Raw genomic sequence first — 16,793 nt, 5'->3', positions numbered from 1 at the left:
TCAAATCCCACATTCTCAGTGCATCCTTCCTTCTTTACACCGGCCAGAAATGTTAACGTTTGTAAATTTCAGTAGTACTTGGTCATTCTGATATGTACTTCCTTTTGTTTTGGTGGTTTGTATAACTATATTATTTCTTCTGCCATCTTACACGATGATACAAGCACCTTTTCGGCTGGCCTCATACCTCAATTCCCAAAGAATATTGAGCAATGCATATATGGGGCCCCAGGGGAGAGCACTTATGGATGGAGTTGCCAGGGATGGCTTCAGGGAACACTGTATTCTTTGAGAAAGGAAAGAGGTTGCGTGTGGGGCAGAAAGAGGGAACAAAGTACCTCAGACTGGGTGGTTTAAATACCAGAAATGTATTGTCTCACAGTTCTGGAGGCTAGAAGTCTGAAATTAAAGTGTCAGCAGGGTTGGTCCCTTTTCAGGCCATGAGAGAATCTTTTCCATGCCTCTCTCCTAGTTTCTGGTGGTTTCTGTCAGTCTTTCATGAAGTTCCTAGTTGTTTCTTGAAGTTTCACCCCATTCTTTACCTTCATTTCACATGGCTTTCTTCCTATGTGTGTATGTCTGTCTATCTCCAAATTTCCCCTTTTTATAAAATCTCCAGTCTTATTGGATCAGGGGCCCATCCTCCTCCAATGTGTGACCTCTTCTTCACTAATTATATCTACAATGACCCGGTTTCCAAATAAGGTCACGTTGTGAGGTCTAAGGGATTAGGACTCCAGCATGTGAATGTTTGCAGGACACCATTCAACCCATAACAGATTCCATGTCAGCTCTCTTGAGCGTACCACACTGTGGGGAAAGGATTGTAGGAAAGAGGAAGACTGTAGGTTTCTATGAGAAACAATTAATGAGCTGTCCTTGGCTCTTCTATCCTGTTTGCCTGGACCTGAACCATTTCCTGAACAGCCACAGCAGTGGACATGTCACAGAGGGCCTTGGGATATTGGTGTCTCCTGAAAGGATCTTTTGACTTTCTTCTTTCCAGTATGGCATTCTTTGTAACTTCTTTCCTTTTGGGATTGAGTAATACAAATATTAAGATAAGTTTAGGAGCATTATGCTTGCACTGAGTAACTTCAGTCTTTTCGATAAATTTGGATGATATATCACTGTCTCAAGAGTACAGGTGATAAAGGAAGAATTGAATGTTTTTGGAAAGAGGTAAACATCTGAAGTATCAATGATAAGGATTTTATTAAGGAGTTGATTGGAAATGAATAAGTGGGTGGATATGTAGCTGTGAGGTAAGATAGAAGTTGATGCTTCTCGGGTATACAGTAGGGATTGAAGTAGAATGGGCAGATATGTTTGAGGTTCCTAAATCACTGAGGAAGTTAGAAATATCCCCAAATGATAGAAATTACCTGTGAAGACTAAAAAGAGTACATAGAGAAATGGTGATTTTAAGTGAATAACGTGCCAGGAGAGTCACTCCGAGAAAGACACTAAAAGAACTAAGGTGGCCCCAGGAATGAAGAGGCTGGTTCCATCTTGCATGTGTGTTAAGGCAAATGAGATTCGGTCTTCACAGGAGAGCACAACAGAGGATAAGGTGTCACTGAAAGAGTCAAAGATACTTCATAAAATCTTTAATTTGGAAGGACCTTAAGTGGCATCCGGTCCGTCCCTTCCCCTGCCCCATTTAACTCAGGAATCACCTGACAGATGGCCATCTAGTCTCTGCATTGACTTAGGACAAGACATGAGAACAAAATGTAAAAAAATTTAAATTAGTGCGGAAGGAGTTTACTCCAGCATAGATGAAGAGAATTTCATTAGGTTTGACCAAAAGAAGTAGCTAAGTGGAATCTGGCTGTCAGCAGAGATGGAGTAAAATAGGCAGGGTGGATGGATATGGTAGGTAAATGCTTGGATTAAGAAATGCAAAGAATGGCGCTAACACTCCCAGCATAGGATGCGAAAGACAGAATGAAATATAGACAATAGATTGACCAAGACAAAGATATATAGACACTGAGGTAAACATCCATGACCTTAAACATACACAAAGACACCGACATTAAATATCTGGCCATGTTTCAGGCTCTGAGTTGGGGTATTTCTGGCAGGAGTATGTGTTTTGGCCTGTGGACCTAAGGCAAGCAATTCGGAGATTATTCTTTTGTTCTGCATAGTGTGTGTGTGTGTGTGTATGTGTGTGTGTGTGTGTGTGTGTGTGTAGTCTCCAGCAGTCCCGCAAAACTTTTCTTTTCCTCGGAAATTGTTTTCTGACTATTGTTTCTTTTTACAGAGCTATAAAAACTCAGCGGGATAAGTTTTTTAGCACAAAATAATAGAAATGATAAAGGTATAAAGTAAATAATATTTTATTAGAAACCATCCTCATTCTTTTGAATTCCCTAGAGAAATGTTATCAGTTCAGACTGATTTTTTTCTTAAATTTGCAAATAATAGCACTAATAAAGCCCTTATGCCAAACAATTATGTAATAAAGGGAACTACTTTAAATTTCAAAACAGAACAACCTCAACAACAAGTCCTTGCGCTGAAACAGTCATCCAGTGGAGAGAGAGGCCTGGCTAGTGCCGCCTGAGGGAGCAGGAGGTCTAGTCCCATGCAAAATGGGCTAAGAGTTTTAAGATGACATTAGGAAAGACGCTGAGAAACCCTTGAAAACCATCCATGCAATGGTGCGAAACACAGGACTCGGAGGAAGTGGACTGCGTCCGGTGATGGGAGGTGGCCCCTGCACGTTAACAAGGGTGTGGCAAGACTTGGGGAGACACGTGAGCCAGCCGCAGCCTGGGACTACGTGGTGAGAGCGCTGTGCCTAAGGGTGGTGAGGGAGCGTGCTAGGTGTGACAGCAGCTCTCAGGAAATTCTGTGATCATCACCTGGATGAACCTTGAAGGTGTCCAGCATTGTAGTGCATTTTATCTCCAGATGGTTTGTCTTGGTGCACAAAGATTTTTGTTGCTTTTTATGTAGTAATATTTATACAGCTCTATAATTATATGTGTAGTTATCTCTGAGTTTTTAAAGGTTTACGTCTTGCCATGTTCATCTATTCAATAAATCTCTAAGTGTTTATTAAGTGCTAGACACTCTTCTAGGTGTTAGGGAGGGAGCAGAAAGAAAGTGCCCTCATGGAGCTTACATTCTGAACCGGGGAGCCAGGCACACAGAAGAAATGAGTAAATTATATAGTCGATGAGAAGGGTGCTATGAGAATAAGTGCTATAAAGAAAATAAAACTTTGAAGGGAGTTAGCGAATGGTGGTGGTTGTACATGGTATGTAATTTAAATAAGATGGGGATGATCACAGTCAGCCTGACTGAGAAAATGACGTTTGAGCAAACACCTAAAGGGGGTAGGGGAGCAAGCCACATAGATGTCTGTGGGAAGCATTCTAGGCAGCAAGAACAAGCACACAGGCGCTGAGGAAGGAGGACTCCCCGTGTGTTTGTAGGGTATCCGATGGACACTTGTCTCGTTAGGGAGACCACCTCAGGTATGATGTAGATGCCTGATCACTGCACTGTACACCTGAAGCTGAAGCCGAACAATAATGAATGTCAACTACAATTTTATATATATATATATATATATATATATATATATATATATATATTTACAAGAAGCGGAGTACAGCATTAGGAATAGAGACAGTGGAAATGTAATGGCTGAGTGCGATGTCAGAGGGATAGTGGATGGGAGAGGGGATTGTTACTGTGAGGGATATAAATGATAAATGTCTAACTATTACATTGTTTTGTGCACCTGAAACTAATAAAAAAAATGTTACCAAAAAAAAAAAAAAAATGAATAGACAGGAGGCCACAACTCAAGAAGGGGGAAAGAGGCAGGAGAGTTGTAGGATATGAAGGCAGACAGGCCAGACCATGCGGTGCCTTGAGAACTATTGTCAGCACTTTGGTTCTTAACTCTGAATGAGGTGGGAAGCCAGCGGAGGGTTTTTAATGCAGTGGGGACATAATCTGACTTATGATTGAACAGCTCTGTCTCCAGTGTTGAGAGTGACTGTCGGGAGGTAAGGGTGAAGGCATGGAGGCGAGTTTGGAGGCTGTAGCAGCAATTCAGGCAAGACATGGTGTAAAGTGGGCTGGTACGGGGTTGGCGAAAGGGGCTGGATTCTGGATGTATTCTTTGATGGACTCAATAGAATTTGCTGATTGTTTGGATATGGAGACAGAGAGGGAAGGGAAGGGGAAGTGGAGGAGTTTGGGCCTGAATTGCTGGTAGGATTGGTTGCCAGCAACTGAAATGGGGAAGTCTGAGAAGATAAAGCCTATATCTTTGGGTTAATTACATCTGTTTATCACTGTTTTACAAAGCAGATATGTGGTATCCTGAGTTCTGGTTAAGAGTCATAAGAGAACATTCAGCAAGTACTCAGGGATTCTGAGGCCAAAGAACTGATCTGTGAGACAAAAATTTTTGACCAAAAAAAGTACATACAAAAAATTGTTTGAGGATGTGAAAGGCAGCAAAAAGAGTAAATGTATCATCGGTGCGTGTTTGAAGTTTCAAAAAGTGGAAGAAAGCTTAAATATAAGTAAGGAATAAAAAAGCTCTTTATGTATAGTGCTAAAAGCATCGCTCCATATATGAAATTTTTATTTTAAATGGAATGAACTGGAAGTGTAGCTTTAACGCCAGCAAATTACTTTCCCAGAAATTCTGTTAAGCTTTTTGCCTAGCATCTATCTGTTAGACAATATCTAAAGCTTTTAAGCAGTCTGTAAGTCCAGTATGTTGTGCTGTGTCGTTTGCTTCAATAGTAATATCCAGAATCCTTTTCCTGGATATGAGTCAAGAGAACAATAACAAAAGTTGAGTAAAGAGAAAGATTTGGTGAAAAGTATCACAACATTTTCTGTTCTAATGGGAAAAAAGAGTTATTGCAAGACTCTCATAATCCTAACAGGAATTTAGATGATTGGACTAACAATCAAAGTTGGGGTCTCCAAGACCACCTTTGGGCTCAGTGAGTCACTGGAAGTTGTTATAATCAGGGTTGTGGTTTAATACAGCCAAAGGATACAGATTAAAATTAGCAAAGGGATAAGGTGCTTGGAGCAAAGTCCAGGAGAAACCAAGCGTAGGCTTCTAGGTGTGCTTTCCTAGTGGAGATGCACTCCCAGCCACAGTGTGCAACAGCCATGTACAGTGTTGCCAGCCGGGGAAGCGCCCCCAGCCTTGGTGTCCAGAGCTTTTATTGGGGTTCAGTCATGTAATCATGCAACACTTGCATGACTTACTTCAGCTATTCAGACTCTAGCTCCCCCTCCCCCCAGAACAAAGATAGGAATTTATCATAAATCACACTGTTAGTATAAACTATCGGATCACACTGGTGCCACATGACCCAAGGCCTCAGGCATGCATGCAAAAAATTCCCATCCAGCAGAAAATTACAAGGGTTCCCAGCTCATCTCCCCGGAGCTAAACAAGGGCCAGTCCTGAAGGCAGGCCTTTCTTGGAGATGGGTAGTGTATGAGCAGTAGGCCTGCTGAGTTAACCCTTTCCTGCGAAGCATGGTGTTACCTTCCACATGGTATTCGTGCTTCTAAGAGTCATTATCATTAGGGATAAACTTATAGGATCCTATCCTGGAGGAGATTATATAAGGACAATCCCCAAAGATACGTAGTTTTAGCTAAATTCATGAATGAGTGAACCAGAGTAGATTACATACAAAAAGTTAAACGTGTTTTGTGGTGCTTCACCTAAAAATCTGTCGTGGATGCCATGACTCATCCCACAGAAGTTTGTAGATACTGGGCTAGAAGATCAGTGGAAATGGGGGATTGATTGAAATCAGGAAGTAGCGTAAAAGAGGAAATGTGGCCTGGACGTTGCTGGTAAGGCAGACTAATTGGCTCATGTGATTACGGAGGCTGAAAAGTCCCACGATCTGCTGTCTGCAAGGTGGAGCCCAGGAAAGCCCATGGTGTAAATTCCAATCCCAGGCAGAAGACTGATATCCCAGCTCAGGGAGGGAGGGATGGCAGGGGAAGGGAAGGAGAGAAGGGGTGGAGGGGGGGGGGAGAGAGAGAGAGAGAGAGAGAGAGAGAGAGAGGTTTTTCTGTGTAAGCGCACACACGAACACAAACATTAGTATGATGTATCAGTAAGCTTTATCTGTCTATATAAATTTGGGTGATGGAGAAGTAGTATTAGATCTGAAGGCTTCTTTCATCCTCAGATGTGTTCAGTTACTTGGAACATGTACCCTGAGAGTTATAAATATGCAGTTGAGCAGGAAGAAGTAGAAACCTCTTGGCATCAAATACTTTATATTTGTCAAAATATTTGATATTTTTAGGCTCTTGAAGAGTCTGCAAGGTTATGAATACACAATGCATTGTACCTGTTTTTTTTGAGCGCTTCCTCCTGGTGTCATGGCACACTTCCCTTCAGTGGAAATGACCTTGGCGTTCTCATTGAGATGATGACTGCTAGCATTTACTGAACACCTTGTAAATCCTAGGCACCCTTTTATTGCTTTAAGCGTATCAGCTAATTTAATATCCCAGAAATCCTGCGAGGAAGGTGTAATTATTTCATCCATTTTACAGAGAAGAAAACAGGGACATGGCTAAGGATTTGGTGGCTCTGGGTATCCAAACCTTAGAAGTCGGTATCTAGTTGTGCCCTCAACCACTAATCATGTTCTGAGGTGAATGACCATAGTTTGCGTTTGGGGGTAACACTTACAGGAAAGTGGTAAGTGCTTTTGTAGGTGTTACCTCATTTAATCTTCCAACCAGTCTATGAGACAAATACCATTTTAATCTTCATTTTAAATGAGGGACTAGGTATAGATAGTTAGCATGCAGTGGTGAGCTTGTAGCCCTTTTAACCCCCTCACCAGTCTGCCCTCATGAATCTATGGCAGGAAGAAAAATTTTACTTTAGTTTTCATTAGCATTTCATAGTTTCGTGTAACTGTTATTTGAAACTGTATGATGTTATATTTAGCTATTGGTGTCATTATCTCTGTTCATCTTCTTTTCTATGCTTTATTATTTTTTTTAGCCAGTAATGCCAGAAAAGAGCGTTTTCATGCTTAAAGCTATTGCTGAGAAAGTTAAAGGTGGTTTTTCAGAACCTTCCAGAACATCTCTGGTTACTTACTATTTAGAAAAATTTTGGAAAAAAAAAAATTATTATTTTGTTTTGGGGCCAGTTATAGTGGGTTAAATAAATTGCTTTGAACTAAGGGAGAAATTCCTATTTAATAGAGTAATACAAGTTACTGCAGTTTAAAAAAACACACTGAAAACCTCAAAAACAGCAGTTTCTTAGATTTTTTTAATCCTATATTAAGAGGAGAGCACAGTTTTTCTGTTTGTTTATTTACTTTGTATCCTCATGCCTAGCAGAGTTCGTGGATTTAATAGCTGCTCAATACATAACTGAATTAGTTAATTAATATTTACAAGAATTTCTTACTTCCAACATGGATAGGGAATTGCTATTCCAATTCTGGAAAACAGTGCATTGGAAAACTTAATACGTATGCATAAATTGCTACTTTTTAAAAGATTCAGAATACCAAAAAGAAATATACTAATTATACTCGACATTAAATTATTTTGAATATAATATCAGAATAAAAAATTCTGAAAATACTGTAGGATGTTGTAGTCTAACACCATCATTAAGAAAATCAACTCAAATTATAATAAAGAAGCACCAATCAGAAGATTTCCAATTGTTAGACTGCTAGATAAACGAGAATTTACTTACAGCTTATCTTAGAAAGTCTAACCATTTCATTTTCTTTTAGCCTTTCTGTAAGCAAAATGAAGTACTCTGGTGGTTGCATCAGTGACTTTATAGACCCCTCCCCCCCAATTTCTACTCTGCCTTTTCTTTGCCTCCATGAAAATGATGCAGATTTCATTTCCTTTCTACATTCTGTAAGACAACCACTCTCTCAAAAGCTGGATTGTAATGTTTCTTAGTTTTGTAGTAATGTGCACCAAGCAAAACTCGACTAGTAAATTATGCCTCAGTTTGCTAGCCACTAAATTACTCATTCACGTAGTCTCTGATGAATGGGAGATGGAGCCTTCAGACTTAACACCAGAAAATATGTGTGGCTATTTTAAACATAACTTAGATTAAGGATTCTTCTCATGTAAGGAATTTTACAATTATTATTGTTGGTGTAAGAAAGACGTGAGCTTCAGATTATGAGAAAATGTGGTATCTTCACAGAAACTTTCTTGAGGACAGTATAGAACTGTTCTTTGCTCAGAGCTTCACAAAGCACAGATCTAACCTAAAGTTTCTCCAGTGTTGAGTGTGGAGTTGGTGAACACCATTATTATACATAGTGTGGTTTTGCTGTGTGGGTTCAGGGTTATAATTACTCTCTCAGTAGTGTGTGTAAATTCCTGGGGGTTCCATATGGTATAATTTCATATTGTGGATTTTTGTTTGGAAATGACTTTTTAGGGAGATATATTTCATTTCACCCTTAAATAAAGAAACAATAAGCCTTCAGTAAAAGCAACTTTCATTTTGATTAAGAGCCCTTGGTTTTTAAAATTTGCTTTTTTGGCTGAGTCCGCAGAGTTTACACATCAGGGAGTATAATTTTAGGGAATGATTGTATAGTACCCAAACCATATGTTTTCTTAGGATTTGACATAGTTAAGAATAATGTCAGATTTATTTCACTACAAAAATTTACCAGCAACATGTAAGGTTTATTTTGCTAGTGAAGAAAAATTATTTTTCAGAAATTATCCTAAGTGTACATGTAATAAAATTGAAACAGAAAGGTAAGGAGAACTTTAAAAATGTATACATTCCATTAGTTAAAATATGTGGAAACAGTAAGGGTAGCATGTATGAGACCACGGCAAGATGTTTCCCAAATACTTGGAAATGGGTTTCTTTGAGAGTTAAATTCTAAAATAGATCAGAGAAGGACATGGGCAGCTTGTTTAGGATGTATTAGTGCTCTTAGGCCATCAGAGTTTGCCTAAAATGAGACTGGAGGCCTAAAGACAGAGGGAACTAATGGAAGCATGAACAAGGAAGCCATAGATGCTAATGTCTGCGGGTCTACGCATTTTCCAGGGGAAAGGTATGATATCAGGCCCATTCAGTTGTCTGGTCTGCGGGATTGTTTTAGCGTTTTATGTATATGGTATACGTAGTCCTAGTGTGGAGGTATTTGACTGTTCTAATAATATAACTAACTACTGTGCCCATCCATTGGGTTGGGAAACCTGGAACACCTACCCTTGGGCTGAGCTTGGTGGGGTAGTGGCAGGAGCTATGGAGGATGTACATTTTGCTCTTTACTAAATATCGTTACAATTCAGTTTTAATTTTTTATTTTTAATGATATCTCATATGCTGACAATCCTTTCAAGTGCAGTTATGGCAGTGACCTTGACTGGTTGAGGTATTCCAAGCTCAGAGCCCTTCCCAGCGCCTTTGTTTTGATTCCTTGTTCATCAGGCAATTATCTAGTAATTTTACTAGATCAATAGTAGTTTTCCAATAAAGCCAGAAATGTTTCCCAATTGGCTTGATCATTGTATTTCTTATAAATGAAAGCAAACAGTTTGGTTTTATGTGTGTTGGGGGAGGAGAGTTTTAGTCTTTTTTTATTAATATCGGAGAGCATCTCCTGGGGTGTTTAACTGAGATACTGATGACACTGAGCCAAGGCCACACTGGGGACTGAGGTTAACACATCAACTCTGTTAATGGCAGCAGATGTGCCCTGAGTAATCACGTATCCCTTCCATAATATAAATTTGTTACTAGGAAACAGCTCCCCAGCCAGAGATTGTATTTCCAAGCCCATATATCACTTGGCCTTTCTTTTGAAAGAATATGGAAGATGTACATAAGAAGCAGTCACCCTTTTTACACCAAGAATCAATGGCTTGGGAAGCAATCAAACTCAGATAATAGTTTATTCAGTTGTTATTCTTTTCTTTGGGGGCAAAACCTTCAACAAATACTTGAAAACTTTCAAGGGTCATGTGCTTTCCTTTCTAGTGAATGTTGAGCTTACTATGATTGATATCATGTTTCCTTGAAAATAAGAACTAGTCGGGCAATCATCTCTAATGCGTCTTTTGGAGCAAAAATTAATATAAGACCAGGTATTATATTATATTATATATTATATTATACCTGGTCTTATATTACTTTTTGCTCCAAAAGACGTATTAGAGATGATTGTCCGGCTAGGTCTTATTTTCGGGGAAACACGGTATGTTAAAGAGTCAGGAGTATTGTTTTCTAATTTCAACTGTTTCTAAGAAGTGGCATGACCTTGCCCTAGACAATATCTCTGGTTCTCATTCTTTTGCTTATGATATTTAGTTTCTTCAAATAAAATATTTTATGGATAGGTTAATGTAATCTTGCGTGTCTGAAACATCTTCCCTTTTATTAAAAAGAACAACTATTCATGGAGCTCTTCATGTCAGGTTCTATGCTAAGTGCATCACATATTTAATCGCCCCAGGAAGTTGGGACCATTTTATGGATGAGAGGATGGAGATTTTGAGGACAGAAGTCAGTTGATCAAACCTAGTAGACAGCAGAGCTGGGATTACCCTCATGTCTGCCCCACGCCACACACACACACACACACACACACACACACACACGATGTTAATTACAATGCCTAGCGCTTTAGATGTGGCACAGAAGAGGGTCTTTAATCCAGCTTAATTTGGGATATGTTTTACTTTCTGCAGGGTGATTTCTCTCTTCCATCCTTATACTGTCTATGTTTTTAAAATTATTTTTTAAAAAATATTTTCTAACGCCAGACGAATTGGAATAATTTCTGTACTACCATGTGTTTCATTTATAAACAGTCCCAGACTATTTGGAAACTCACTTCATTTTGGAAACTTGATGTGTACTAATCTAGTTTTCAACTCTTCGTTTTCAGCGTACTCTTTCTGTGCTTTCTTTGTGTAATGATGGCAGAAGTGGAACCTTTAATGCTGAGTGTTGTTAAAAGTGTGCTCAAAAGAAAGAACATTGGTTTAGGATTTAGGAGATTTGAGTTCTAGTTCAGCCTCTGAAGTTTACTCTAAGATACTATTAGAATAACAGTGTACAGTAAATTTTAATACTGTTTTGCCTCTGTAAAGTCAAAGATCAAATATTTGAAAAGCATTTCACACAAAATTTCTCTGTGTGTCAGCAATCATAATAGCTGCAGTGGATTGTTGGAATCAGAATTAAAGCAAAATAATTGTTTGCTTATTGTTGCTGTGTGAGGACCTACTTAGGATAATTAGAATTCAAGCATCTTGTTAAATACTTTTTATATCCTTTGGCTTGGCCCAAGCAAAATGCCAAACTAGGAGTGCTGCAGATATATGTAGGGCATACAGGCAGAAAGATGGTCAAATTGCTATCTGTATTATCTTGTAGTGACAGGTTAATTCTTAAAGAACTATATTGTATTCATTGATTAGGTCAAAATTTGGGAATATTTTGCTCTTTGAGCTGTGTAGAATAATACAAAAGAAGGGGAAAGAAAACCGGATTAGGAAAGCTAGTGTATTATACTCGGAGTGGAGAAGAGGAAAGACTTTTAGGGGAAATGAGGCCCAGTAGAGTCTTTCAGAAACATCCTGAGAATTGAATTATATCGGGTAAACCGTATTATTAGAGGCAACTGCTGAGGGTAGCGGTGATTTTGCCATGTTGAAAATGCCATGCTCTTGAAGTTGCACTGCAACTTAAAGATTTAAGTGAGTTCACAGTGCTGTGCTGTGTTTGCAACAGTGAACTAGAGGGGAATGCCTTGAGAGGTCATCCACGGACATCGAACAGTACAGAATAATTTGTCCAAAGTGTGTGTGTCTCTCTCTCTCTCTCTCTCTCTCTCTCTCTCTCTCTCTCTCTCTCTCTCTCTCTCTCTCTCTCTCTCTGTCTCTCTCTCTGTAGCCGGAGTCAAGTTGGCCATTCTGGTAAACTCACTAGGCGTCCGAGTTGGTCATTCTGGTAAACTCACTAGCCTTTAATGGCCATTGTTTCACTCAACATTTTCAAAGTTGAGCCATTCAGGCACCACCTTCTTCAACAAATTTTGCCTTATCCACTTACTTTTGTTATTGTTAAACTTTTAAACTTAAATGTATTATAAACAGGTACTTTATATATCTGTTGATGTGTTAAAGTTTTTCCTAATGAACATTGAAATAAGTACATAAAATTAGCATAAAATCTGTCCGTTTGCAGTCCACCTAAAATTATCTTGAGAAATGCTCCTTTTGTCTGATTTTAGCTGTTCTCTTTACAGAATGGTCCACAGAATTCTGAGGTTAGAGGTTAAAGGGGGAAAACCTAGACTGGAAATAGGGGCTTTTTGGTAGAATTTTCTAGAAAAACTTAAGATGATAAAAGGGAATTAGGTTTCCTGATATCAACCTAAAGCATGTTTGGATTAGACTTTAAGTTTAATATTTTTCCTTTTTCTTTTTGAAAACTACTGAATAGTTTATAGGCTATGGGAGTTTCTAGGCCTTATATTTTTCTCCATTAGTTTTCTAGCAGAATTTTGTTCTGAAAAATTCTAAACTTGCTTTGATTTCAAATAAGGGGGAATAAGGTTTCTCCTTGCTCATTTTAGTGATGATACCTACCGGCTCCTGAGTTCAAGAGTTAGTTCAGTTCAGCCGGCATTCATGAGCTGCCATTTATATGTCAGGTACAATGTGAAGCCTCATGAAGGGAAGAGGAAGCTATGGTCCTACCTTCTGTGAGGCAGGGCATGTAAACGGCCGACGCAGTCTAATGCAGTACAGCTATGCACCAGATACAGGAGAAATGAGGTCTTTGGGTAGATCAACAAAGGCTTCATAGCTGGGAAAGCAGTCGGAGCTGGTTATATTGAGTGTGATACAAGGGAGGCAACACATAAATTTGTGCCACTGTAAATGCTGTGGCTTTTCTCTCCCTAGGCAGTCTTCGTAGATGATCATTCTGCAGAATTTCTGTGGGTTCTGCATGGGCCCACATGGTTTTCTAACAAGAATTAATGTTTTGCATGTGCGTTAACTCAACAGCCTTGCTGCCCTGACACCCTCATATGAATTTGAAGTAATAACTAGGGAACCTTCAATAACAGTTGGCATATTGAGATGGCATCATTCCCAAAACAACATCTTAATGAGGTTCTGTGCTTCCGGAGCAACTCTTCATGTTTAAATATACTCAGGCACGTCCTACATAACGGGAAGCAGTATGGCAGAAGTGGGTGGGCTCACAGTGCGAGTCCTGAATTGTGAGGGACCCTCTGAAACAGCCCTGACTGTCTCAGTGACTCTGGGCCTGGATAGGGGCATGGTATACATAAGGGAGGAGAAAGAGAATGTAAACAAGTCAGCCTTAACCACCTTTGTACAGAATCTGAGATGGAGACTCTCTGGTCTCTACATAGCTTCTTACCTATCCCCCCACGACCCAAGCTACCCCATACTACCCAGGACTTGAGCTACACAGTCAAAACCCAATCGTGGAGAAATCTTCATTTCTATGCATGTAGGGGTCAGTTAAAGGAGGAACTTCCAACCCATCCTCACCCTAGATACCTAGAACCCCCACAATGTTAATTGTACTGATGGCTACATCCAATCTTAGACTTTTGGGGATTTAATACATACAAGCTTTTAAAAAAATTTTATTAGCGTGATTGTTCTCTGAAAGAGCAAGAAATACAGCCCTGTGGGGAGAGGCAGTAGGAACTGAGCATTACTTCAGACCCAACCATCTCTCTGTGTTGCCAGAGACCACACCCCTGCTCAGACATAACCACAAAATGTTGTTTCTTTTGGCCAGGTCTCTGACCTTGAAGGATCCAGCCCGCCTCCTTGAAGCTTTGGGTGCTAGACATAATATGGGCAGAGTCCAAGATTTATTTCTATTTTATATAATTTAGCATGGCTATACTAACTTTTTTTAAGTTGTACTCCTGAAGTAAACCTAAAATGCTTTACAAAACTTCTGCCATTGATTCCATATATTTTACATATAATCTAAAGCACATTCAGAAATATAAAGAATACTAGAATTTATGGCAGCATTCACAAGTCATGCCATATTGCCTCTCTCGGAGATACAGCAAGTTGAAAATCTGGATTGAGCCTCAATGTGTGTTAAATCCTTAATTTTCTTTCTTCTGAATGTGATGCGGCAGTTTTTCCTTGGAAAAATAATTTGTGTTCAGCTGTGGAGGTTGATTTTTCTTCACCAGTTTCTCCCTTTAATAATTGAAAACTACTGTTCATTATTTACATAAAACTGTCTTTTTCTGGTCTGCTTTCTATAACCTTTCCCCTCTGAAGAATTTTAAGAATTCCCTAACTTTCCCTCTAGGGGATTTTTATGCCTGCTTTATCCCAGATGTGAGACGTAGACTAGGACTAAGCTGAGGGTGTTTTTTTTTAATGTTTCTACATTTGAAAGACGTTCTTTTAACCTGTGAGCAAAGCTGCCACTGAAAAAAAGGACTTTTAAGAAAGTTAAGTAGTTAAGAAAATATGTGAGCTTGGTTTAACTGTCTGACTTACTGAATGACACCAAAATCCCATTTGCAAAATGAAAAAGTAGACAGTAGTTTGAAATAAGAAGGGGAAAATGCACACATGTTATTTTAGCCTTTTGATTCTGGGATTTTATTTTCTGAATGAAGGCACGTCAGTTTCTAGTGCCAGCAGCCCTGTGTCTGGTCTTTCACTGCACGCTTGCTTCTGTTAGCCCAGGCAATGCACAGGCCTGGCAGCTGTGTTCCCTGCTTTGTCTTCTCTGTCCCCACCTTCTTCTGTTGACAAAAAGAGGATAGTTAACTCACAATACGTTGTCTGCTTACATGCTTATAGGTGGATTGATCCTAACCCCTGGTTCAGAATGTAGAATGTTTGGAAGTGGGGAGAAGTTAGAGTGAAGGAAGGCTGTGTTAAGAAAGATAAGACTGGGGGTGGCCCGTTAATTCAGTTGGTTAAAGCTAGGTGCTGACAACACCAAGGTTGCTGGTTCGATCTCCGCATGGGCCACTGAGCTGCGCCCTCCATAAAAAAAAAAAAAAAAAAGAAAGAAAAGAAAAACAGGATTTTCTGTTTTTTCCTAACGTTTATTCACATTCCCAGATGACATCTAACCACCAGCTTTTGGTTATTGTGGTTTTCACATTAAAAAATACCATAAAACCTAACATTTTTTGTGTGAGAAAATGTGAGAAGAATTCCGAGGAGAGTTTTCTTCCCTACTTAACGCAAATATTGTATACCGTTTTCCCAAGTCCAAAGTTCTGTTTTCCACAGTGAATACATGTCTCACATATCATGCTTAATTGACTAATTAATTTTAAATTACTAGGTTTCACTGCGTTTCTTCCTAGTTCAGATTTTGTTGTATTAAAAAAAACAACTAAATTCAGATGCTTCATTTTTTCAATATTTAGAACTTTTCCTAGTAAGTGAGGTCACTACCTACCATATGTTTCAACTTTGCCATATTCCCTTGGTTCACACATCTTTCTCTTTTGTTTTTTCCTCCTGTAGGATCTTTCAAAGATGGTTTGGCTGCCTTGGAGATTTGGAGATCTGATGTCACGATGAGGACTCACACACGGGGGGCTCCCAGTGTGTTTTTCATATATTTATTTTGCTTTGTGTCAGCCTATATCACCGACGAGAACCCAGAAGTCATGATTCCCTTCACCAATGCCAACTATGACAGCCACCCAATGCTGTACTTCTCCCGGGTCGAGGTGGCAGAGCTCCAGCTCAGGGCCGCCAGCTCACATGAGCACATTGCCGCCCGGCTGACCGAGGCCGTGCACACCATGCTGTCCAGCCCCTTGGAGTACCTCCCGCCCTGGGATCCCAAGGAGTACAGTGCCCGCTGGAACGAAATTTACGGCAACAATTTGGGTGCCTTGGCAATGTTCTGTGTGCTGTACCCGGAGAACATTGAAGCCCGAGACCTGGCCAAAGACTACATGGAGAGGATGGCAGCGCAGCCTAGTTGGTAGATTTTTGTCTTTTTCTTCTTACTGTATTAACTCTGCAATTTAAAGAAACGTACTCATATTCCGATGAACTCATAGAGGCCAGATTTTTTACATACTTGGTGTGTGTGTGTGTGTGTGTGTGTGTGTGTGTGTGTGTGTGTGTGAAGGGGAGGGGTTACTTGCTATTTCTCTTGCCAGTGGCTTATGAATGGTCCATAGTTTGAAAAGACCTAGTAACTTCCATGTTTAAAGTTAGAAGGAAAATATTTAGATGCAATCTAACCGAAGAAAAAATAATTTGTTGAATTGAGTAAATAGTACCATTTTGATTGGTGAGAATTCTTTCCGCCTTGTTTAACAAGCATATATGACCATCATCTAGCCTTAGGTTGTGATTGATGCCCCCCCCCCCCAAGTGGTTAAAACTTTTTGTCAGCAGGAAATTAAGATTTATTTGCATTTTATGACAATTAGGAGCTAAAAGTAAACGTGATGAGATTAACTTGCATTTTATGAACAAGAGTTTATCAAATTACCAGCAAATTGCCGAAACGTGTAGGAAAATCAGTGTTGTAGTTTATGTGAGGAATTCTTTTCATGTAATAAGTTACTTTCAAAAGCTCAAGAAGAGAACATACTTCCTGTCTCTTTTTTATTAGCTTAACTTTATATTATTTGTTTATAATTAATGCATCTACCTGCTTCCAAAAAGATATGGATGGATGGACGGATGGATGGATGGATGGATGGATGGATGGATGGATGGAT

General features: G+C 39.5%; 1 protein-coding gene across 3 annotated transcripts in view; it reads left to right on the top strand.

Moving 5' to 3' along the window:
• Positions 1–16,793, top strand: part of DSE (dermatan sulfate epimerase) — a 58,153-nt gene that overhangs the window by 10,115 nt on the left and 31,245 nt on the right. For all 3 annotated transcript variants that reach the window (XM_074333467.2, XM_074333468.2, XM_019741364.3), the window contains exon 2: positions 15,574–16,042. In XM_074333467.2, the coding sequence (XP_074189568.1) occupies positions 15,627–16,042 (416 nt within the window). In that variant the 5' untranslated portion in view covers positions 15,574–15,626. The remainder of the gene's footprint in view (positions 1–15,573; positions 16,043–16,793) is intronic.

The sequence above is a fragment of the Rhinolophus sinicus genome, chromosome 2 (genome assembly GCF_057876585.1).
Source record: "Rhinolophus sinicus isolate RSI-liver-muscle chromosome 2, RSI-T2T, whole genome shotgun sequence".
Lineage (NCBI taxonomy): Eukaryota > Metazoa > Chordata > Mammalia > Chiroptera > Rhinolophidae > Rhinolophus > Rhinolophus sinicus.
Note: the sequence above shows the minus strand (reverse complement) of the source record. Positions and strands in the feature narration are given on the sequence as shown.